Here is a 24,297-nt window from a genome sequence, read left to right as displayed (position 1 = left end):
CGTCCCCACTGCGGAGACACAACCTGCAGAAGATTGAGCTGGTTTATCTCAGCGTTAGCTGTGAACCAAGTCCTCCATGCTCACTGATAGGAGAGCTTAGGAGAGTCTAAGAGCCGGATCACAGGGCTGGGGAAAGCAATCGAAAGAAACACTGAGGGTGCACCGTGGGCTCCCTGGGATGAAGGGTGGGCATGAGGAGCCCAGCGCCTTACATCTTTGTGCTGCTTTGACCTTGGGAGTCCCATCACAGCGCAAGATGTAGGTATCTGCTGGGGGGGCTCTTGCCCCACTGGGCAGGAGTGGCAGCGGCAGCCCGAGGGGGTGGCTGTGCCAGGTGCTGGAGCACGGGGGGTTTGGTGCTTCCCCCAGTGGAAGCCTCCAGCCCTGATGAGGCTGATTCCAGTGTCCTAAAGAGCAGCAGCACAAAAATAATGCCCTGAGGATTTCAGGGGTGTTCTCCAAGGGCTTCAGCGGTGACACAGGAGGTCCTGGCTACAGTCAGATTAAGAGTGACACAGGGACAAGTTTTTGTTGGGCTGTTTTCATCCAAGATGCCGAAGGTGGGATTTTGCAGGGGAGAAGATGCCCATGAGGGGATTTTGATGCTCAAATAGGACTGTTTTATGGAAAAGGGGACTTAGAGGGACCTCTCCTGTGGTGAGCAGGGTGGGGTTTCACAGGGGAGAGCGGCTGCCTGTGCTGGGCTCCTTCAGTGCTCACGGGCAGCCCAGGCCCCTGCTCTTGCCCATCACCCAGAAGGTGTAAGAGGCATGGAGGTGAGCCCGTTCCCCAGCAGGGCTGCCCCACAGTGTGCTTACAGCCGGGTGCTGGGGCTGGCCGTCCCTGCCAGACTGCCAGGGCTCATCCGCAACAGGGACGCACCATCATTCCCCACCCACCTCCCTCCCTAGCGCTGTGAGCGAGGCAGGGAGGTGGCATAGGCAGGTGGTGGCATATTGCAGGCGATGCTCTCAGCCCGGGGGCTGTCGCATGGGGCTCACCGCGGGGGAGGCATCTGCCCTTTAAGGAAATGACTCTATTTGCCTTATGTCCCAGGCCAATCCCTTGAGCCTCCTCTGTCCCTTGTTCCCAAAGTGCGTAACTCTGCTCCCCAGAGCCCAGTGGGAGGCGGTGCGAGGGACACGCTGGTGCATTTATAGCATCGACCTCCAGCCCTGTCCTGCAGCTGGGGAAGGGTAGGCTTGGCCCCCGGGGGAAGGAGCACAGCAGAGGGGAAAGTGAGCGGCCATGGCCCCAGCCAGCTGGATGTCCCATTTGCAGGAGGATGTTGCTGGTCACAGGTTACCAGTGTCCAAATATTATTTCTCTGCTCCTGTCTCTGCTCTGTGCCGCCTAGAAAGGGGATGCTCATCCCAGGAATGTAAACTCTGCCCAAGGCCTCTGAGGAAATAGCTTCAGACCAGGAACAGGATTGCACTCGGCAATTAAGGGCTGGTCTCCCCAGCCACACGGCTCCTGGGGGAGAGCCCTTTGCTCCAGCGCCAGAGGCTGGGCCTTGTGTCTCAGAGGTGGCCCCGAGGGACCTTCCTGCAAGGACAGGCGTGAGGCCCCGTGTGGTCACGGTCTTTGCAATAACAGGATTCTGTCTGTCCAGCAAGTTGGCAGCAGCTGCTGCTCAGGGCAGCCTCTGGTCCGGCCTCTCCAGTGGGAGGAAACGCTCCCTTCACCACTCATCTCAAAACCATCCCTGGGGAGGTGGGGGGGTCCCCTTGGCCCTGGAGGGTCTGTGGGGTAGCAGAGGGAGAGCACGGGCATGCTCCAGCCATAACAGTGGGGATGGTACCTGCTCCTCGCTGCCCTGCCAGGGGTGAGAGAGTGAACAGGCACTGAACCCCGCCGTGGCAGCCCCCGGCAGCCCCCGTGCTGTGCTGCTGAGTGATGAACTGCAGTGCACCCTGGGGCCGGGATTTCTGTGCGCTTATCTCTGCAGCATCTCCCCGCTAATTTGCCAGGCCCCGCTCCAGCAGCTTTCTCGCACACTCAGCGGTACCAATGCCTGGCAGCTCCAGCCAGAGACCAGCTCCGGCTGCCGCCTGAGCCACTGCCGCCTGCGTGGCCCGGCGGGGCGGGGGACAGGCAACTGGCGTGTCCCACATCCCCTGGGGACAGACCCCACGGGACTGGGGACAAGCCACCAGCATCCTCATGCGGCAGGGACGGACCTCACACAGAGGTGGGCAGGGAAGCCCTGGAGCAGCCTCCCTGCTCTCCCAGGAGGACAGAAACGTGAACCCTGGCAGGGACACAGAGCCTGTTATTTCCCTGGGACCTGTGGCCCATGGGGGATCGTGTTGCCCGCTGGCATCTCTTCCCTTCCCACCTCCCATGGCTCCAGCTTCCCTGGCCTCTGGGCCTTAAAAATAGAACAGAAAAGGCCACAGATCTCCTTTGGGTTTGCCCTTGGCAGCAGGGTTTGGCCCCAGACCTGCTCCAGGGAACCACTGTGCCCCCTTCCTTCCCAGGCTGGTGGGACCCCCTCCCCATGGCGGACAGGAGTGGAATGCTGTCCCTGAGGCTGAGGGGGCTGGAAACCCCTGCCAGGGCTCCAGCGGCAGGGGCTGGCTGGGCAGGTGTCAGGCAGCTTGAGGGAAACAGGGTGGGTGGACGGGCCTGGGGTGCCTGGGTGGGGACAGGGCAACGGCAGGGGAACGGGGTGGATGGATGGGAAAGGGGCTTCTGGGTGGGCACGGGGCGGCCGGGCGGGCACGGGGTGGCCGGACGGGCACCGGGCAGCGCACGCCGACCCTGGGAGAGGTGTACAGGACCCGGGGGAGCCCAGCGAGCCCAGGAGCCCCGACACAGCCCCGGTACTTCCCGCTCCCGCTCTGCACGGGCCGGTCCCTAGAAGCCCCGGCGCAGCCCGATGGGGAAACGGCCGGTGCCGGTAGCTGGAGGCGGGGGGCTCCGCCGCGCCCGGGGGCACCGACCGTCCCCGCGGCCGCCGGGGCCGGGCACCTGCTCCCGCCCCGCGGCGGGGCCGGGGCGGGCGGGGGCGGGGCGGGGCGGCGGCGGTGAAATACGGCGGCGGAGCGGGGCGCGCTCCTATGGCCCGGCGGCGGCGGCGGACGCGGCGCGGCGGGGCCGGGGGCCCGGCGGGGCGGCATGCCGGGGGCGGCGGGGCGGTAGCGGCGGCGCCGAGTCGGTGCCGGGGCGGCGGGAGCGGCGATGCGGCTGCTCGGCGCCTTCCTGCGGCTGCTGGTGGCCGGGGCGCTGGGGGCGCCGCCCGCCCCGGTGAGAACCGGGGGCCGGGAGGGGGGTCGGAGCGGGGGCAGCCCGGCCCCGCCGGTGCCGCCGCCCGGGGTGGCGGTGGCCGCCGGAGCAGCTCCTCCCGGCGCTAGGTGGCGAGGGGCACGGCGGCGGGTCCCCCCGTGCCGCCCCCGCCAGCGCCCGCCTTTCCCTCCCTGCAGGCTCCGGAGGCGCGGGGGACCGCCAGCGCGGAGCCGCCCGGTGAGTTGGCAGCGGGCGGCCGCCGGTGCCCCGGCTGGGAGGGGGCGGCAGCCCGGGGAGGGCTGCGCGCAGGGCCGGGGGGGGACTCGGTACCGCCCGGGCCGTTATCCTCCCCGTAGTCCCGTGGCGATGCCGCGGCGGGGGCGGGCAGCGGGGAGCTGTGCTGGGGCTCGGAGCAGCCTGTTCCCCCCAGCCCGCCCCGGGCGCTTGCGGCACCAGGCACCGCCGCGGGCCAGAGCGGAGCGCAGCCCTGGCCCGGGCTTGCCGCCCCTCCGGTGCCGGGCTGCGGGGTCCCGGACAGGAGTACTCCCCTTCGGCTCCCCTCTGCGCGCCCCGGTGGGAAACCCGAGGGGACGGTTGTCTGCTGCGCTTGCGGGGCTGGGCTTCTAAGCCCGCTGAGGAAGGGCGGGGGAGCCGGGGGAGCCCCGCCGCGGCGGGGTGCGGGGGGAGGCGGGGTGCCTGAGCAGGAGAGGGGCTGGCGGGCAGGCGGAGGAAGAGCCCGTCGGGGTGGATGTGGTGACTGTTTGAGCCCCCGCACCGGTGCGGTGATGGGCTTACTGGGGGCACAAGGGGGTCCTCTGCGTCCCTGTGCCTCCGTGATGGATGCAGGACCCCACGGCGGCTGCTGCACCTGCCCCGGCAGTGGGTCGGCTGGGCTCACCCTCTCCGGGGTGCCTCCTTATAGCCCCCACCCCCCTTTCTTGCAGTCCTGACCTTTCGGGAGATCTGGAATCGTAGTTTCTGCCGGCCTCTGGAGCAGCTGGTGGACGTCATTACTGAGTTCCCCAACGAGGTGGAGTACATTTTCAGACCCTCCTGCGTCTCCCTGCAGCGCTGCGGAGGCTGCTGTGGGGACGAGGGTCTACGCTGCGTCCCCGTGGAGACAAGCACGGTCACCATGCAGGTAAGCACTGCTGCTGTGGGGCCGTGGCTGTGCTGGGGAGGTAGTGGGCTCCTCGCCAAGCGCCGGGAGGGTGAACTTGCAGCTTCACATTCTTCAGACATCGTAGCAGTACAGCTAACAGGGGAGCGGGCTTACTCACAACTGCTCAAATGCATGCCAAAGCAGGAGGGTCCCTCTGCCTGCTCTTTGGGCTTGTCCCTGAGTCCAGGCGACACCTCTGGTGGTACTGGCCTTGCTCCCTGCTTCCCTGCCCCCTCCTCTCTATGTGGTCCATCTTGCTGACTGCTGTCACCTTTCCAGACCTCCCCTGTCCTGCGCTGGGGCTGGGGGTGTCCCAGTTGCCTGTGTCTGTTTGCTGGGGCAAAGCAGGCGCTGCCCCTGAATCACAGGGAGAAGCGAGGCTCTCGTGTGTCAGGAGATGCCTGCGATGGTACTGACAGTGACTGTGTGCTGGGGGCATGGTGAGCGTGAAGGGCTGTGCCAGCCGCGTTTCCAGTTGCCACTGTGGAAGCTCTGTGAAGCAGCGTGGGAGATCCCAGACTGCGAACAAGCCGCCAGTCAGGTCTTCCCCATGCGCCAGGCAGCCGTTGTCCTCACACTGCAGCCCTTGTGCTGTGCTGCTATAGATCAACCCGCTGCTGCTGCAGGGAGAAGGGAAAAGCTCTGCTTTGCCATGGGTGATGGGCTAGAGAGTGCCTGCAATAAATCACCAGTGATTTTGGTCCCTTGGGAGTTGAAAGTGTGTTGGAAGGCAGGGTGGGAGTCTCCAGAAAATCTTGACTGAGGTGGAGCAAGAGCCTGACATGAATGGGAGGCAATTCCCCAAGCACAGGTCTCCCTTAACAGGAGGGATCCTTCTGCTGTGTGCAGGGTGGCAATGCCAGGCACTTCTGCGCGGGCTAGTGTGGATCACACCAATGATGAACATACCCTGTGAAGCCCCTGGATGTCCAACCCGAACTCTAGGCTGGTAGTGGACTGACACGTCACAGGGGAAATCCTGCACCCCTGGGCTGGAGTAGCACCATGGTACTGACTCCAGGCTCAGTGCTGCGGGAAAGGGGGCCAGGAGGAGGCAGCGGCAACGGGAATGGTCTGGAAAACATGACTAGGGGGATATTTCCATCAGAGAAGGGAGATGTGCAGAGTGGTCAAATACGTGAAAGCTCTCCACAAAGGCAGAGACAGAAAAATCTCCTCTAAGGCTGGGAAATCCCAAGACCGTGGGACTTAAATTACAGCCCTGAAGACATGGGGCGGTACTAGCAGAGCCTCCCAAGCTGCTGGGGTGGCCAGGCCTGGCTGGTGCTGCCTGCATGCGGAGGTGGAGTCTCCGCTGCTGGAGGTCCCGAGGAACAGGTTAGACACGCATCTGCCCGAGAGGCTGGGGTGGCGAGGCAGTGCTGCCGGAGCCCTTCCAGCCCCCTCCTGCAGCCGGCTGGGAAGTAACCTTTGCTCCTCTTTCAGCTCCTGAAGATAAAGCCAAATGGGGAGGCACCCTACGTGGAGATGGCGTTCACTGAGCACAAGCAGTGCGAGTGCAGGTAGGGACCCCCGGGCTCATTTTGCAACCCTGTGCCCCTCCAGCAAGAGGGACCCTGGCAGCTCGCCCTGCGTGTGGGACAAGGATGCTCTGGGGGCACCCCAGCCGTGCTGGGACACCCTCACTGTCTCTGCGCTGGGGTTTGCCGGTGCTTATGGCCCTTGCTCAGCTGCAGGCTGCACTGTGCCTCTGCAGCCTGCTCCTGGTAGCCACGGGGGTGCGTAGCATTGTGCGGCCAGGTCACGAACCACGCACTGTCTGCAGGGCTGGAGCTGCTGCGGCACCCTGGCTCTGTGAGCAGGGATGTCTGTGCCCCCCATCCCTGCAGCTGCCTTGGCATGCCTGGCGTGTGCTCCTCTGGCCAGAGGAGTTGCCTGTGGGTAACAGAGCAAGACTGGTGCATCTGAGGCAGGTGTTTGGTGTGGGACAGCGTGCCCAAGGTGGTGGCTCAGCAGGGAGCTCCATGGCTTGGTATACCTGAGTGTGACTGTGGCCCAAAGAGAAAGCTGAAGGACTGGGCCTTGGGCCTCCATTTAAGGGAGGCTGCCCCATCCAGGGCTGGGGAGCTGTGGTTTACATCCAGGCCAACAAATGAAAGCTTAAAACGTGCAGCGCCAGCCTGGCATGGATACACAGTGCTGGCCTGGGATGGATGCACAGCACCAACCTGCCGCAGACTCCTGGCACATAGCTAACCTCTCGGGGTGCTCACTGTGTCCCAGAAGTGGTGAGAGCTTGGGCAGGATGGGGTCTCTGCCTGGGGGCTGCAGTGCTGTGGGAGTGGGGAGCAGCTCCGGTGCTGCCTGCAGCTGGTCCCCACCACAGAGCCTCTCCAGCACTGTCTGCATGGGGCGTCCTGGCATTTGCTCTCCATCATGACCCCTGGGTGATTTAGTATTGTGAAAACTGCAGACTGAGTGTCCTGCTGGGCAACCGTTAGATGTGATGCTTGCCTGGAAGAACAGCCTGAGTCGGTATTCCCCTGCAGTTGTAAGAGAGGCGGTGCTGGAACAGACCCAAGGCCCATCCAGCTCTGTGCCGTCTCTGGAGTATCTCTTGGTGGATGCAGAAGGGGGAGCGGGAAGAAGCACGTGTTAATTCTCCCCCCTCCGCTTCCAGCTATTTTCCATGTAGGGAATTTCCTGAGCCTGTTGTGGTTTTCCTACCTAGGGTAACTCCCAGGGGATCTCCTGTGAGCACTTGTGGAGGTTGCCTTTGAATCTGTGTAAACTTCTTGCTTCTGCAGCACCTTTTGGCTTCTCCCTAAGCTGCCTTGCACACCTTTACATTGCTCCCCTTTGAAGTGTAGCGTAGGCGTGGTGAATGTCCCAGCCTTGGCCTCTATAGGGGATGCTTAAGCCAAGTATGTCGTGGCTGTTGTCTGAGAACCACTACTGAGACGTTGCAGCAAATCCCACATGTTACTCAGGACGTTGCATCTTGTTTAACCAGCTGAGCTATGAAAGCTGTCACTGAGAGCACCTGAAACTGAACCTGTGCTTCCTGGCCTCATGGGCAAAATGTCACATCCCCAGGGGAGTCACCAAAGCTGACCATCCCCTGCCCCTTTCCTGTCTCTGCCTTCTCTCTGCCTACTGCAGTCAGCTCCTGGCTGAGGAGTTGATAATGTGGAGAGGTCGTATTGGGTCTGTTTTAAGCATGAATAGTAACAGGTAGATTGTGCTGTACACTGGGGCATCTCAATAAACCACCTCCAGCAGCTCAAGAGACACCATTGCCCGAGTAACCACTTCACTCTCTCCTTTTCCCACCCTGCAGGCCCCGGCAGGACCTGATGAGGTTGGGAAGGTAAGTGATGTCAGGGGTGGCGTTACCGGCTGGGATTGTGGGTCTCATCTCCCACACATCAGCCTCTCTTGTGGTGCTTTTCTTTCGAAGGAGGAGGTCCAAGGGCCGAGGTAAGAGAAGACAAGACAAGAAGAGACGTAAAGACTGTGAACTGTAAGTGAGCAGGGGCAGGTATGGGTGGTGTCTTCTGGGTTTATTTCTTTGGGATGAGCAGCTTCATTAAGCCTTTAGGTCTTTGCTGACACTGTGAGCAGTGAGAGGTTTGTGCAGAGCAGAACAGGAGAAAGCAGGGCAGAGGGGATAGTGCAGTCCCAGGGTTTTCTGGATCCACGAATTTCCACTTTCAGCCTCATCTTGCTGCCTGCTCTGTCCTTCCTGACGTCCTTGGCTGGTTGTTGTTTGGGCTACTCTACCCTTTCCCTCTTTATATTTAGCTGACTCTCAAACTGCTTGCTGTAACGGGGCAGGCTGGACTCCTACTGTGGACACTTTCGGGGTATGGTGCCTGTGGCTGGCACTTCCCTGTTGCATTTCCCTGTTTTGGCTGAAGCCTGCTGCTCGGCGTTCAGCCAGCACCTACAGCTCCATTGCCCTCACTCCTCCCTGTGAAGAGGCTGCCTGTGGTCCCTACCCCTGCAGTTTGGTGCTGGAGGGACCAGGCAGAGAGGGGGGACCTGGGGCAGAGCAGGTTAGCCTGGGGGTCCCAGTGTCCCCCCCAGTCCCGGTGGTGCTCACTCTGTGCCATGCTCTCTTTGCAGATGTGGCACGCCACGCAGGTAGCCTCCGCTCTGCCCCCGGCCTCACTCCTGCTGCCTGGGTTTGAGCCAGCTGTGTTTCCCCCCAGCATGGGGGGCTTGTGGAGCTGTGCCCCTCCAAGCAGTGGTGGGGAACAGGACTCCGGCAGGGGAGAGCTGACTGGACTCTTGCTTGGCCCTGGTGGGAACGCAGCCTGCAACCGAGGACTCCCTTGCCCTGTCTGCACCATCAGCGGCAGCAGGACAAGAGGACCCATGACCAGGCCTGGGGCTGAAGATGAGGAGCTCAAGCAGCGTGTTGGTGTTCGATGGCATCCTGGGGGCAATGAGGAGCGGAGCTGGTGGATGTGCTGCTGGAGCTGGCTGGGGACAGAATGATGTGGGGCGCGAGTGGAGGCAGCTCGGAGGGCTGCAGCTGCAAAACTGCTGTGTTCTGCCAGCGCCCTGCAGCTGGGGAGGAAGGAAACCTGGGGCAGGCAAGGCTGCAAGGCTGTGTCTGTCCCAGCCTTGGCACAGGTTAGCCCATGAGGGTGCCAGGGAGCTTGCCTGGTGGGGAAGGGGAGGGAATTTGGGTTGCCAGGGCTCCTCATACTCACAGCCACATCCCAGCCTTGCCCTGCTCAATAAAACCTGGTGGTCAGATGCAGGAGCTGGCAGTGTGAGTACTCCTGTCTGCTTTCTAGCAGCTGCAGGCAGGGCTCTTCCCCATGGGCACCCACCCAGACTGGAGGAGGGCATCCTGTGGTGGCCCAGGGCTTGTCCCCAGCACCAACTCCTGCAGCAGCCAAGGGGCTGCCCGTGGTGTGATGCTGGAGATGGGCAACCAGCAGGTCAGGAGCGAGCTGCTCCCCAGGCTGGGGGTTACCCATGTGCTGGAGCTCAGGGGGGTACTGGGAGACCTTGGAGGGAACTGCCCTTCTCCTCTACACCATGGTGTGGTGCTAGTACCTCTCCCTGTTTACCATGGCCATCTTGTTCTCACCCCAGTCCGAGTGTCTGGCTCACTGTCCTGTGGCTTTCCTTCTCCCTCACTGGGCTGATGTAAGGTTAGGGCAGCGGGGGGCAGGCAGCCCGTGGGCCTTCCCACCCAGCAAACACCCCACCAAGGCTCATTCACCCAGCATGGGGACAGGCTGGCCTGGGGGCCTATCTCTTACAGGGAACATTCTGGGGTTTGTAGGGGACTGGTGGCCCTCATTGAGGTGGGTGCTGCTGTTTGCTGCTTTCCCTGCTCAGTCAGGTCTGTGCCCAGGTGTGGGCAGCCCCAGCCCTCACTTCTGCGTGCCCTAAGCAGTGCCTCTGGGGCTTTTCCTCTCCCCTTTCCTGCCTGTGCTGCGGGGGGGCTGGGGCTGGCTGCCAAGTGCATCCTGTGCTGCTCCGTGCAAGCTGTACCCTGGAGCAGCGCACATTGGTGGAAACCCTAAGGGCGAGTTGGGCACCAGCATGCTTGTGGGGCACCCCTGGCACAGGTTTAACACAAAATCAAGGGTTATTGAAAGCTTCAGGCAAACAGCTAGAGGGCAAGATGTGCAAAGGATTCAGCGTTACCATCAAATGAGGTGACCTGTGGTTTATCCTGCACTGAGGAAGAAGAGTGGGGCCTAACATAGCAGGTGTTGGGGTCCAAGGCAGCTCCTGCCCACATCTGACGTGGTAGCATGTAGCCAGGGCAGGGTCCCTCAGAGCCATAATGCTGGTGCTGCCTGGGGCTGGCACAAGGACATGGGGACAGGGCAGGTCCTGTGGCAGTGGTACCCTGGCAGGGAAAGCCAGTGGTGGTTGTCGAGGCAATGTGAATCTCCACACTACCACCACACAACGTGGCATGGACTGGGCGAGTTGCACCTGTGCAGCTGGGCATATCCTCCAGGAGCTTGCTGGATCCCTTTTGGACCCCATTCTACTTCTGGCATCCACAGTGTCCTGGGGCACAGCCTACATGGACTCTGCCTCAACAATGACCCATGAAGCTCCTCCTTGGCTGCCTCACGGATGAAGGGGACTTGCTGCTCCCCTTCCTGGGTCAGGATCTGCATGGGCCACGTGGCACCCTAGCTCCAGTGGCCTGTCCTGGTCCGTGCAGGCTCTTGCCAACCCTGTGTGCCATTTCAGCCTGGCTGGTTGTGCTTTGAGGCTAAGGAGAACTGTGTGCAGCACTCGAGGGACGTACGTGATGGTTTCTGTATTGTTTTTAACAGTAAAACTTTCACCGCAGTAGTATTAAACCTTTAAAAAGGAAGTTACATAAACCCAAGGATGTTAATGAATAAAAATATGTTTGTCAAGAGTGGTGATTAGGGTTGAGAAAAATTCAAACAAACTCCCACCCAGCGGCTTTTCCTAACGGTCCCTGGTGTCTGGCGTCACCTCTTTGGCTGCTGCTTGGCACTGAGAGTTTTCAGGCAGCTCTGCCCAGAGCTGGGGGGGGACCGGGTGCCTGCCTTGCACATCCACCCTGTGTCGCTTCTCCCCCTGCATTGCCTGAGCCCCCTCGTGCTGTGTGCGGCCTCACCCTCTGCTCCTCCCATGGCATGGAATGTTGGGGTAGATGGCAAGGACATGGGTGCCTGGGAGGGATGTGGCTGTCCTGCTGCGGCACGGAGGATCAGCTGGGGCAGAACAGGAGCAGGGGAAGGCACCACCAGCATGGGAAGTTTGGAAGCTCCATCTCCAGGCGTCCGGGGCTCCCTCCAGCTCCTGGGCATGTTTCACTGAGGCTTCACCAGCAAAGGGAACATGACGAGCCCTGACGCTCTCACAGCTGCTGCAGGCATCACGTGCCCAGGGGAGGACCCATTCCCTTCCCTCCCCCTGCATGTCTCTGCCAGAGGGGAGAGTCCTGGGACCCCCAGGACCCTCCTCATCCCAGGGTGGCAGGGACTTCCAGCAGGACATCGCACCCGATGGTGACATGAGGGTCAGGGTGGAAGCCTGCTGCCCTGAGCGGGAGAGCGGGGCTCCTGACCTTGGGGCTCATGGCCACCACCCACGCTCCCTCCCAAGGGGACCAGCCACTGTCTGCCTGTTCCCCCTCTGTGTTGCTCCCAGTTGTGCCTTTTTTGGAGGCTTACACCAGTAGTTCCTGTCAGCCCCCACTGGCCGCAGCAGACATGTCCCCTGAGCACCTCAACAAGGTCAGCTACATCGACAGACCCCCATGTTGCCCAAGTGCTGCAGAGTGGGGCTGTAGGAGGGGACTGGCTCCCTTGAAAAGGGACTGGGGCAGACCCCAGCCCCAAAGCCAGCGGGGAGCAGAACAACCCCATGCTGATCCTCCATGGACAGGCACCAAACGTGCCCCAGCCCTGGTGCTCCCAAATCCCCCATCCTTCCCCTGCCTGTGTACCCCCTGTAGATGGGCAGCTGTCTCACGGGAGCAGCACGCCACTGGGTTATCAGCGTCCCTGGGCTCCCTGTGTCTCCCAGCCTTACAGAGCAAGGGTTTGTTTAATAAAGCTTTAGGAGGCAGAGCTGCAGCAAGATGGTTTAGAAGGAGAGTTATAGGGGAGACAAAACATAAGCTGGGCTCCAGGCTGCACTAGAAACAAAACATCACATATTTTTGGGGAACTACCTGAAAAGGTGATGTGGAAATCAGCCCAGAGATGTAGTATCGTAGCTGGTGAAGCCCTGATGTTAACGCTTCTCTGGTAACCTCCATCGTCCCCAGTCCTGGGATGCCAGCGGAGTGCTGCCTCGCAGCAGCTCCTCCCTGCACGTGCCGGCGCAGGTCTCCCACGTGTCTCTGTGCAAATAAAGATGTACCGAGGTCCTAACCTCTCACTTGAAACTTACAAGATTTTGCATCCCCACAAAGTTGGGCATAATCTTTCTGCTTGTTGCAGCCAGCGATGTTTGCAGTCTCAGCCTGTTTTAAGCTTTTGCCAGCTCTCATGCATCTATTTTAGGCTGTGAGAAAAAGGGTGGCTCTCACTCCCCTCCCTGTTATTTGTCTTGCTGGTCTTACTTTGGAAGTTCCAACTTCCTGACAAGGGCCACAAGCTCTTCAGCAAGTTAATCTGAAAATAATCCCCTGAATTTAACATCCTCCAGACAGCGCTGACATGGGAAACTGGAAGCCCACAGGTAAGAGCCACTATGCCTCAGGGCTGGTACACATCTTCTACCCTTGCAAGGCTCTTCATCGCAGGCCAGTCCTTGGGGCACTTCTTGCCGATGCCTTTGGCTTGCTCTCTTCTGTGCTGTCCCTTGTCCCCCCTGCCTTGCTGGCCCCACAGCGTGACTGCTCAGGGCTGAGCGATCCCTGCATTGCCCAAAAACGGCCCCGCTCAGCTCTGCAAAGCTCCACTGCGGTCTCCCAAAAGGCAGTCAAACCACTGTCTTCCAGCTCCTCCCTTCCCATCCAGAGGCAGAACAGCTTTAACTGTGCGAAGCAATAAAATGCTTTAAATACAGTCCCAATGTGATTTTAGGTAATGGCTGCTTTATCTCTGCGAGGCCTAAAGGAGGTGTTTGGCAATGAACTCACCAGAGTTTTGTTCCCCTCCCGGTGACTCCTCTTCACACATCTCTCCACCACCATCACCCCGATATCCAGACCCCTCTACAGATACATTATGCTGGGTTTTGTAATTTACCTGTGCTCTCCATCGTCTCCAGGCCCACATAGATCTGCTCAAGTCAGGCAGGTGAGTCATGCCAGCAGCATCCCTGCCGTCATCCCGGGCCCTGCTTCACTTCTTGCTGGCTCAGACTTTTGAAGGAGGAGCCCTCAGGCTCTGGTGGGAATTAAAAGGCCCTAGAGACTGGGGGCTATAAACAGGCTGGGCAGAAAAAATTGGTCTCTGTTAGGTAAAGATTGGTGGGAAAAAGGAACTTAGAAGTGTTTTGAGAAAAAAACAAAGAACCAAGCACACAGATTGTGTTTGGGCAGCAGGTTGTCTTACAAAGCTGACCCCTTTGCATCCTACCAGACCTGCCCTCTGAGGCACAGCATTAGCCTTTCGCACTCCCAAGCAAATTGTCTTTGCAAGAAAGAGGGTGTTTGGTTGTTGAACGCTGAGCTGAGCTGCGGGCACGGGCTTTACTTTTCCTGTTCTGTTAAAAGACTGGGCCGCGCAAAAGAGCTGCCTGGGGGAGCTGAGTCAGGGGAGATCCCCCACCATGGGTGTACGCAGGTTATGAAGTAATGGGTCAGCCCCAAACGGGTGCTCCCTTGGGCATCCTGGTCTGGCTCTGGAACCTTCACTCTGCTCTGGGCTCAGATGCCATCTGCTCACTCCCTGGGAGAGGCTGGGGCCAGCCCCATAGCAAGTACCAGCTCCAGCAGGGGCTGAATGCAGTGACCGTCCAGGCTGGTGTGGCTGCGATGGAACGGCACGGGGCCAGCTCCTATCGAAGTGAAACTGCCTTTTTAGAAGCATTTCCTGTTGCAATGGGACATGCCCATAGGTTAGCAAGGGATGGACAAAGATGCAGGTGTCTCCCTCTTCCCAACCCGTCTTAGCACAGTCTGTCTTAGGGTATCGCTGGGATTGGATTCCAGCTGTCCTCCCTTTCCAGGTCCCCTGCGACCCCTCCAGGAAGGCGGTTGTTTGGACCCAGACCGACCATCTCACAGATGCAGCAAACCAATTGGCCTGAGCCATAACTGGTTGAGCACTCCTGATTCAGCAAATCCCCTTCGCTAACAACCATGGTGATCTAGCGGGCCCTGCAGACCTGGCCTTCCAAGAAAAAGCCAGGCCAAGGAGGTCGGGAATGCATGCTTCTAGGTTAAGCCAAAGACTGGTATTTTCCACATACAAGGCATTTGTTGTCCACCAGCTGGGATCTCGACTACGCTGTCATTTTGCTGCACCTTAATGCATTTGTGCAGACGTTCCCTGCCCTATATATTCAAAATAAGCCTGTAAAACCAAATGAGCCTGCGAGAGCTGGCGGAAGGGCCGGCCAAGAACCTGAGGCTGGAGGGGGGCAACGACACCCGCTTCTTGCAAGATGCAAATCAGAAAGACTCACCAGTGGCGTGGGAGGGGGCCGTGCCGAAGAGGCGGGTCACCCACCGGGGTCCCTGCTGCCTCGACTAGGTCTGCGGAGAGCTGCTGGGACGGGTGCACCCTTCCAGAGGCAGGGAGAGGCGACGGCTGTTTAAAACACGGCTAATTACCTGTTACAGGAGGAGGGAAATACGGCAGCAAAGGCAGTACTTAATGAACGGGAGCTTTATTAATTAAGGATAATTAAGGGTGAATAACGATGATGATAAAGCAAGCGGAGCAGCGGCGCTCACCGCACGTTAACGGGGCGATGAGGAACCTGCCTTGGGGCGGGGGCGGGACCCCGGCCGGGACACCTCCCCCTCCCCCTCCCCCTCCCCCCGCCGGCCCGGCCCCCCCCCAGCGTAGCCCCCCGCGGGGGGGGCGGGGAGGGGGAATACGATGATCTCATCCGCAGCCAATCAGCGCCGCCCCGGCGGCGCGCGGCGGCGGCGGCAGCGGCACGCGGGCCCGGGCCGGCCCCGCCCGCCCCTCCCCGCCCGCCGCATCTGGCGGCGCCGGAGGATGCTGCCGGCAGCGCTCGCCTCGCTGCGTGCCCGCGGGGCCCGGCGGGGGCCCGGGCCGGGGCCGGGGCCGGGAGGCCGTGCCGGCCGACGGCGCCGGTTACCGGCCGGCGAGAGGTCCGGGGCGTGCGGCGCGCCTCACCCGCGCGTCCCCGCTCCCTGTCTGCCGGCGGCGGAGGGCGGCGGTGCGGGGCCATGAGCCGGCCGGAGGCCGAGCCCTGCTCCCGGGCGCTGGCGCAGGCCCGCGTCTACCTGGGGCAGCTGCGGAGCCGCGTCTCCCCGGCGGGCCCCGAGGGCGGCGGGCGGCGGGACTACCTGGTGGAGGCGGCGCGGCAGCTGCGGCTGGCGCTGGAGCGGGACGTCAGCGAGGACTACGAGGAGGCCTTCAACCACTACCAGAACGGCGTGGACGTGCTGCTCCGCGGCGTGCAGGGTGCGTGGGGCCTCCCCGGAGGGCGGGGGGCTGGGGCATCCCTCCGGGGAGCGCGACCGGGGGGCCCGGGGCATCCCCCTGGGGAGAGCAGGGAGGGGGCCGGGGCGTCCCTCCAGGGAGAAAGACAAGGGGGCCGGGAGAAAGACGACAAGGGGGCCGGGGCATCCCTCCAGGGGTTACAGCCAGGCGGCCGGGGCGTCCCTACTGGGAGAAGGCTGAGGGGACCGGGGTGTCCCTCTGGGGAGTGTGGCTGGGGGGCCAGGGTACCCCACCCGGGAGCGTTGCAATGTGACCGGGGCATCCCTCTGGGGAGCATGGCAGGACCCTCATGCCCGCCCTCTGCGCCGACCGCAGTTGACCCCAACAAGGAGCGTCGGGAGGCCGTGAAGCGGAAGATCACGCAGTACCTGAGGCGCGCAGAGGAAATCTTCAACTGCCACCTCCAGCGGGCTGCGGGGGGTGGCAACCCCACCGCCACGGTGAGGGGCTGGCGTGGGGCGGCATGGGTGGGATGACAGCGGATCTGTGGCACTGGGAAACCTGGGGGACACACACACAGAGCAGCCCCAGTGAGCCTCCTCGACTGCCTCTGCCGAATGCCACGGTAAGGTGGTGTAGAGAAAATGGCAGACACGTCAGCTGCAGAGTGTCCCGGCATGATGGTGGCTGCGAGGGAGCTGGCAGCCCTTCACCCTGCCTGGATCGAAAAGCCGAGGTGGGCCCAGCTTGCCTGGGGCGCTCCCAGGACCCCCCAAGGTGTGTGTGTTTAGCTTGCTGCCGCCATAGTGAAAATGGCCATTTTTCGTGGGAATGAAGCCACTGGGGGGAGCCACCTTGTCAGATGTTGAAAATGTCGTGTTCCCCATCATTGTTCCCATCTGGATGGAAACCAAAGACGATGGCCACTTGCTGCATTGTGGGAAGGAGGTGGTTAATGAAGGGAGAGGGGAGTGAGGCAGGGAAGGACCGGGGCCTGGTGAGAAGGATGAGGGGAGAAAGGTGACTACCTTCCATACAGATCCCCTTAGTGTTGAAGCAGTTCAGGTCCAGGTACAGGTACAAATTTCGGAGTGATTTTACCCTTGCTGCAGGTGCAAGCTTTCCCTGAAAACTTCAGCAATCCAGAAGCTGGCCAAGAAAATGGTCCAGCTGATGTTAGGAATCAACCACGGCCGTTGGAGCGTTGTCTCTGTATGTTGACCAGCCCGGCAGTAGGGCTGCTTCCTCTGGAAACGTGGGGACTTCTCCCACCCACTGTCATGGACAGTAGCACCTCTAGGTCCCTCATCCTCTTCTCTCACTGCCTTGCAGGGTTACAGCAGCCTGCGCTTCCGGCCGATCAGGACGCTGAGCTCGGCAGTGGAGAACCTGAGACGGTGTAAGGTTGTGGGAGTGATCGATAAGGTAACGACTCGACCTGGAACTGGGGGGGTGAGGCTGGGGCTGGACCAAAGGGAGTGTAAGCTGGAGGGTCCTGGCAGCTGGGATAGGGCTGCTGGCCCCCAGCGCACCCACCAAGGAACATGAGGGTATCCGTCCACACCATTCCCACCAAGGAAAATTTGCAGGCGAGGGTGCAAGCCTCTTTAGGAATTAGTTGGGAAATTTGTTGATGTCCCCATTACTTTTGTTTACCAGAGCTCCCAAGATACTTACAAGGAGGTTGATGCATCCAGTTCTTTCCCATGCATGGAATCGTGCTTGATGCCTAGGTACCGTGATGGTGAACTCCTGTGGATAATCTAGACTTCAGCAGAAGACAAGCTATCTGGATGAATAAACTAATTAGTAGTTCATGATCTTGGAGTGAAGATGCCAGGCTTACTGTCTCCATACATGCACTGGCACATTGCTTTCTGCCGTTCATGCGTCTCAGTTTGTCAGGACTGATGTGGTCCTCCTGTCCTGCCGAAGCCCAGGTGGGCAGCCCAGCATGGCCCACAGAGCCCAGAAGGAGCAGTGCGAAACCCTTCTTTATGAAGGAAGCAAAAATGGTGTGGGAGTCACCTCTTGTTTTAATTAACTTTGTACTCCCTGGCTGCATGGCTATCTCATTGCTAATAACCTGTGTTTTGTCTTTCAAGAGTAGGGGTCTGAGTACCACCAAACTCTAGTTTGGGTGGGAGTTTGTTTTGGTTCCAGAGTCGAATCCCTTGGGTCATTCCTGTAGGCTGTGTGTTGTGGGGGGAGCAGTCACTGCTTCTGACTGGTACTGTATATACTGCTCCCAGGTGCAGATCGTCCAGGATCCGGCCACTGGCGGGACTTTTATACTTAAGGTGGGTGTTTTCAGTTTCATCTGCCTGCTTCTCCCTGTCATGTCAAGAACCTCCTTGTCCAAGCAGACGGCTGGGGCAGGTGGGAGGACCAAAAAATAGCAGCTCACAGAGGTGTTGGAGGAAGTTCATTGTTCATAAAGCTTCTCTTGGTTGCCTCGGCCATTTTGTGATCAGAAGCAAAGTGGTTCTCCCTGGTCAGCTGTTTCTCTGCCTTGTAATGCTGCAAGCCAAGCCTTACACCCATGTTAATCTGTGTCAACCCCTGAAACAGGTCGTGGGTGAGGTGTGCTCAGTACAAGTCCTAGGGCATTTTCCAGTGCCCTTGGAGCTAAACATAAAGGACTTCAATAATTGGACAAGGAGGCTCTGGCATGACAGGGAAAAGCATCAGTTCCAGAGGGGAGAGGAGAGGGGGCTGGGATGGCAGGTTCCCATCTGAAGGGAGTAGGGGCAGTTGTGGGAGAATGCCACTGCTCTGGACCAGCAGTGTCCTCTGGGTCCCGCAGCGCAGGTGGGGAGAGCTCCGCCTTGGCAGAGCTTTGCACAGCCCTGCCTTATCACAGCTGGGGACTGACACCTCTCAGCATGAGCTGTGGGTTTCCACAGACAGGGAGCTCTGTCGCAGGTGATGCAGGGGAGCGGCCATGGGGCTTGGCAGATGGCACGCTACCTTTCTGGCTGGTCTCCTGCCCTGCTGGGTGCTAGGTTGCAGGAGTCCAAGTCCCTACCATGCTGTAACGCCCATCTACCTGTACCTCCTCAGAGCCTCCCCAAATCCCATGTTGAGACCCGTGAGCGACAGACCATCATCCCTCATGGGGTCCCTTTTATGGTCAAGCTGTTGTGCTACTATGTGAGTGAGGACTCCATCTTCCTCCACCTGGAGCATGTGCAGGGTGAGTGAGGACAGCATTACCTGCTCTTATCCCCAACCTCCCTTTTTTAAAATCTCAAATACATTTCTCCTGCTGCTTTGGGACTGTTTTTTATAGTGACAGCACAAGCTGTCTTCATAGATGGGTGGTGGGTATCAGGGCTTGGAGACTTTGTGGAAAGAGCTGCTCAGCTGTATTGGGGATTCTGGAGGTTTGGTAAGAGCTGACTGGGGAAGTAACCTAGAAGTGGACATGTGGAGACCTACAAGGAGAAAGAGGTTGTGTGTGTATGGGTGTTATATGGAAACTAGCTTTAGGGACCACTGAGTCCCATGGGAGGGAATGGTCATGCCTTGAGGTAAAGAAGTTGATGTGGTCCAGCGTCTTGAAAAGAAGAACCTCTTCATTTTACTGGCATTGTTTGACCGTGACAGGAAGGTGATGGAGAAGGAGAACCAAGTGAGGTAGTTCACCTGGAAGTTGTAGAGCAAAACAATTTTTTGATAGGACCTTTATAAAACCTTTTTTGGTTACGAAAGAAGAGGTCACACTGGATTTTGATATCAGACCAAATAGAGGAGATAGATAGACAATCGGGGGTAAGGGGCAGGGAGCACACTGGGGTTTGGGTACGACAGGGAGGCAAACTTGAGGCTTGTCCCCGTTCCTGGTGAAGAAGTGTGACAAGGCTTGTCCCAGGGAGCTTCTTTGCTCTCTGCTGCTTGAATGGATGTGTAGGGAGCAGCAGCTGGAGTCCAGCAATGACAAATGAAGGCTGACATGTTGGAGAACAGCCTCAACTCCTCATGTGTTGCTGTAGGATGAATTTACAGAAAGCAGCCAGCAGCTGAACATACTGAGGCTGGGAAGCCCTGGCAGCATGCTCTGGGCTCCCCAGCTCACTGCTGTGGCTCATTGCTGACCCACGGGTTCTGCTGCGCTGTGGGAGCGCTCCGGCATCTCTGTCACATGGGGAGGAAAGGCTTTCAGGGGAAAGTGGTGATGGCGGTGGGATCAGGGGCGTGTGTGAAGAGGTGGCTGGCCTGTGACAAGGAAGCGGCAGAGCTGGCATTAATGGGACTGTGCAGAATGGGGAGCAGCGCTGCTAAAGGAGGGGGGAATGAGCCTTTGGTGTGCTAGGTCCCAGGGGAGGTGTGGTGTTGAGCATGGTGTGCTTGTAGGGCTGGGGAGTATTCTGCATAGACTTGAGCTTTGCTGCAGGGGAGGTTAATGATGCTCGATCACGTCCCCAGCGTGTGGGCCTTGGCCTGTGCCTGAATGGGCCGTGTCCACAGTGGGGGAACCAGGGATGCTTTCTGCCCCATCACTTGTTCTTCTCTCTGCTTTCCAGGGGAGATGCTGTGGTCTCACCTCCGCTCCAAGTACTGTGTCCAGCAGGGCTCTGCCAGTTCAAACACCATTCAAGCGCTGAGAGACCGTGGCAGAGAGGATGGCGTGGGAAGCTCCCAGGGCAGCAGCCAAGTCTCCATCTTCTCTGCTCAGACAGGCAGTGGCCTCCCAGGCTCTGCGACCCACCAAGTATTGGGAAACACTGCTGCCTCGCCCACTCAGGAGCAGTCCCCTGACCCCATGGACCCCGGCTCAGGGAACCACTGCCAGCTTCGCCCGGCTCCTGCCAGCAGCACGAGGGCTGCGCCTGGAGGGCAGGATCTAAGCGTGACACAGGCTGCGTCTGGCATTGTGGACCATGCTCCAGCAGCATCAGCCAAAGGCCCCGGCCACCTTACTGGTCAGGGCCTGGTTGTCTACCCCTGGGATGTTCTAACCAGCGGCGTGGGCTGCGTATCGGAGAGAGCAGCCTCACAACAAGACCCCAGGCTTCCTCAGACACTCACCCCCGTACTTAAGACTGTGAGAGGGGGCCAGCCAGGGGCCGGGGATCTGCCATCTCAGCAAGTGTCTGAGGTCCTCTGGGCTCGTCCCCTCCTGATCTCGGGTCAGAGGCAGCTTCGTGCAGGAGTCGCCACGTCCAGCTCTGGCAAGCCCTGTGGGCCTGACCCAGTGGTGCGGGAGCCCTCACGGGGAGCAAGCCTGACCTGTGGCCAGCTCGGCAAGCAGCCGCTGTCAGGACAGTGCAGGGCTCTGCCTTCCCATGGGCACGGCCGGCGAGCGTGGGCTGTAAAGGAGGAGCAGGTGCAGCTGTGGGCAGCAGAAATCCTCCTGGCCTTAGAGGGACTTCACCAACAGGGTGTATTGTGCCAGGACCTCAACCCCAGGAACCTGCTGCTTGATGCAGCTGGTAGGTCGTGCCCCAGGCTGCTGTCCCGAGGAGGAGGAGGAGGTTGGCCTGTCAGCTGGGAGACTGCCATTTGCCCCATTTCCAGGAGACATGAACTTTCTTGAGTTTGCTTTGGGGGAGGGTGGGAGTCTGGGGAAGTTTGGATGTTTCTGAGCCTGGAAGTGCGGTCTCAGCTGGGATTTCCAAGTGGTTATTACAAGAGATGGCTCTGCAGCGGGAGGGTCAGGGGCTGTAGCCACAGGAATGCATTGCCCCTGCTCCCACGTGGGGGCTGGCTGCCTGGGAAAGCCCAGCACGGGGAAGCTGAGACCAGCTGAACTGTGCCTGAGGTTAGTGGGACTGCAGTTTTCCCCTGCTTGTAGTTACTGCCTGCTGGGATATTCTGGAGCCATCCCATCCCTTCGAGCCATGGGTACTGCTGTCTGTGCAAGTCCCTGCTGAGCTGGCAACATCTGGGGCAAACTGGAGAGGTACAAATTGCTCAGGAAAAGAAAAATGCAGAGAGCTTTGCAAGGGGAAAGCTAACCTTCCCCCCCTTTAAAAACTGTTTCTTTCCTCACTACAGCCTCCACTGAGGTCTGTGAGCTTGGAGCCCACCTAACCAGTCTCACCAGCTGAGAATGCCTGCTGGGCATCTCGGGCAAGCACTGGGAGGCCAGGGGATGCACAGTGCCTCTGTGTTCAGAGCATGACAGGGGCCCATTGCCCTGGCTGTTCCCAGTTGCAGGGATATGGCTTGGCTTTGTGCTCTGACCAAAGTCCCTAGCATTGTCCTAACCTCCCTGCTTTTGTCTCTGGTGCTGCTCTGCAGGTCATGTCCGTCTCACCTTCTTTGGCCAGTGGACAGAGGTGGAGCCCCAATACTGCAGCCAGGCACAGGAAGAGCTGTACAGTGCCCCAGGTAAAGGACGTGTCCCCTGCCTTCTCCTGCCCTCTGCCCAGTAGCACTGACCGGGGGTGAGGGGGCTTCTGCAGGCAGCAAGATGTGCCCAGCACAGTACGGCCACTGGTGCTCCCTGCCTCTAGCTCTAACGCCTCTCTGGCTCTTTCTGCAGAAGTGGGAGGGATTGCGGAGCCCACCGAAGCAGCTGACTGCTGGAGCTTTGGCTCTCTCTTGTATGAGTTGCTGACAGGAGTGGTAAGAGGCAGAGGAGCTGTGCAAGGAGGGGGGGAGGAGGAGGAGGTGACACTGTAGCGCAAGGGCTCCCTGCCATGCAGGGGCTGGGAGGGTGCCTTGCCTTGCTGGCACCTCAGTGCTGTGCCAGGTTGCTTCAGGTGTGTGATTCCTAGTGCCTGTGCATGGTCTCTGGGTGTTCAGGGCCCCAGGTTTTAAATCCTGCCATGTAGGGCTGGGGTTGTGTGGCAATGAAGGCTCAGCAGAGGGTGCTCCTACCCTCCTCAGTGCTGCCGCTCACCATCACACTCTGCCTCCTGCAGCCACTGTCCCAAAACCACCCTTCAGGGATTCAACCTCACACCCAGCTGCATGTGCCAGAGGGGCTCAGCCTGGCTGCTACATCGCTGCTCACGGAGGTGAGGGGCTCGGGTGGATGGGAGGGAGGATGGGTTAGAGGCTGGGGAAAGGCAGGGTCCAGCCTGGGTAGCTTCTCCAGTATCCCCATGTCCCCATCCTGCTGTCCTGTTCCCTTTCTCTGCAGCTCCTGCAGTACAACCCAAAGCGGCGCTTGGGCTCTGGAGGAGGTGGCATGGCGAAGCTGAAGTCCCACTCCTTCTTCAGCACCGTCCCATGGAACAAGCTGGTGGGCTAGGCAGGCTGTCCTTCCCGCAAGGAGCTGGGCACAGAGCCACTGTCCCTGGCACTAGTGACCCCAGGTGGCACTGGCAGCTCTGCCTGCTGGGGGGAGGTTTGCCTGCAAGGGCTGCCCTGGTGTGGGGTACACATGAGGTTTTGCAGCCTTGCATGTTCTTCTGTCTCTGCTTGTGTTGGTGTCTCCAAGAGAGGAGGCTGCGGTCTGGGCCAGGCTGTCTTCTCTTCTAGGTCTTCCCTGGTGGGAAAGGGAGCCCAGGTGCCCACCCCCAGGGAGAGGCTGTGCTCCCCTTCTGGGGCATCCCTTGCTCAGCTTACCGTTGTGCCCTGGGACTCCCTCCCTATGGTTTTTATCTCTGTTGCTACCCCAGGGACCCCCCGGCCCTGTTATTTTTTGTGGCTTCCAAGTGCATCTCCTCCAGGTCCCATGGGCTGGTGCCCAAGCCTGGGGGTATGTTTCCATCCCTGACTGCATGTGCGTGTGGGTAATGCCTGCTGTGGGGGATGAGATGGGAGGGAGCCCTCTGCTCTTCTCCCCCCAGCCCTCTAAAAAAATAAACCGCTCATTATTGCTTGCAGAAGTGTCCTTTTCTTTCTGAGCTGGACAAGCCAGGCCTGGGCCTAGAGTGCTGAGTGAGGGAGAGCCCTAAATCTGTTTCTCAAACCTGCCTGGGAGCCCTGGGTTGGTGTTACCTGCTGGGTGTCACCACCCTGCAGCCAAAACCCAGAAGGTAACACCGAGTGCCTGGCCCTCTCCCTTTGTACACCTGCCTGCCTCATGGCCTCGAGTCTGCACAGCCATGCAGCTGCAGCTCAGAGTTGGGAAAAATGCACAGCATGCCTGTGTTTTCTTCCAGCTTTGACTTTTGTTGTTGTTACTCATTCTGGCTCCAGCCTCCTGTGCCTGGGTGCTCCTTTCTGCTGGCAGGACAGCAACTCCACTGCCCTCATTGCTGTGCTTTGAGCACAGTCATCCATGGGTAGACCAAACAGTGAGTGTTTAAAGGGATGAACTCTGAGAGCCAGCAGAGATGGGAGGAGGATAAGAGTGAATACAAACTAGGATAGAAGAAAAAGCACAAACATGCTAACAGCCCAAAGCAGAGGCTGCTGTGCTCATTTGCGCAAGTCAAAGCCATAGGCTGGAAGGATGGCTAGCAATGGCAGCAGTGTAGTTTTGGCCCTCCTCTCCCAGCACTCCCTCCCATTGCTCACTTATCCCTGATAGTAAGGAATTACTGGCACCAGTGAAACTTTCCTGTGGTTAGCTGGTTCCAGCTCTTCCTTGCCACCACCAGCAACACCCTGCTCCTCGCTGGTTCAGCCTGGCTCTCAGGCGGCAGCAGGAGCGCTTGTCCACCAGAGGGAAGCAGAGCCCGGGAGAAACTCATGTCCCACCCCAGCAAGGGCAGGGGACACCTCAAAGACTGTGCAAAAGCAAGAGGACTAACCGGGGAGCTGACCACTAATGCCACGGCAAGTCAGACAGCAGGAGCAGCTAAGCCTGGGGCTTTTCCTGTCTAGGGCAGCGTGCACTGGCTGAACCCTCCAACAGCAGGCTTGTACCCTTGGCCAGCAGCCTCCTAGTCCTGTGATTCAGGGGAGGTTCAGCAGGACTGACCCTTGACCAAAGCCACAGCATGGCTTCTTGCAACACAGTGCCATGGGTGTCACCCAGGA

The 24,297-nt window shown here is 59.6% G+C and overlaps 2 protein-coding genes across 3 annotated transcripts; both read left to right on the top strand.

Moving 5' to 3' along the window:
• Nucleotides 1-3,076: 3,076 nt before the first annotated feature.
• On the top strand, nucleotides 3,077-12,894 carry PGF (placental growth factor). The gene is made up of 7 exons (XM_052782743.1): nucleotides 3,077-3,252; nucleotides 3,429-3,468; nucleotides 4,176-4,372; nucleotides 5,840-5,916; nucleotides 7,695-7,724; nucleotides 7,815-7,877; nucleotides 8,483-12,894. Exons 1-7 carry the CDS (start codon nucleotides 3,187-3,189, stop codon nucleotides 8,502-8,504), a joined length of 495 nt encoding a protein of 164 aa, XP_052638703.1. The 5' UTR covers nucleotides 3,077-3,186; the 3' UTR covers nucleotides 8,505-12,894.
• Nucleotides 12,895-14,945: 2,051 nt separating this feature from the next.
• RPS6KL1 (ribosomal protein S6 kinase like 1) lies at nucleotides 14,946-23,192 on the top strand. 2 transcript variants are annotated; one of them, XM_052782742.1, is made up of 10 exons: nucleotides 14,975-15,435; nucleotides 15,790-15,914; nucleotides 16,747-16,839; nucleotides 17,667-17,714; nucleotides 18,478-18,610; nucleotides 19,941-20,849; nucleotides 21,661-21,750; nucleotides 21,905-21,987; nucleotides 22,287-22,382; nucleotides 22,508-22,843. In XM_052782742.1, exons 1-10 carry the CDS (start codon nucleotides 15,198-15,200, stop codon nucleotides 22,616-22,618), a joined length of 1,926 nt encoding a protein of 641 aa, XP_052638702.1. In that variant the 5' UTR covers nucleotides 14,975-15,197; the 3' UTR covers nucleotides 22,619-22,843. The 2 variants fall into 2 exon arrangements, with proteins under 2 accessions (XP_052638701.1, XP_052638702.1); XM_052782741.1 differs by lacking the exon at nucleotides 21,905-21,987 and having other exon boundaries at nucleotides 14,946-15,435; nucleotides 22,508-23,192.
• The last annotated feature ends 1,105 nt before the right edge of the window (nucleotides 23,193-24,297 follow it).

This window comes from Harpia harpyja, chromosome 3 (assembly GCF_026419915.1).
Source record: "Harpia harpyja isolate bHarHar1 chromosome 3, bHarHar1 primary haplotype, whole genome shotgun sequence".
NCBI lineage: Eukaryota > Metazoa > Chordata > Aves > Accipitriformes > Accipitridae > Harpia > Harpia harpyja.
This window is presented reverse-complemented; position numbering and strand designations above follow the sequence as displayed.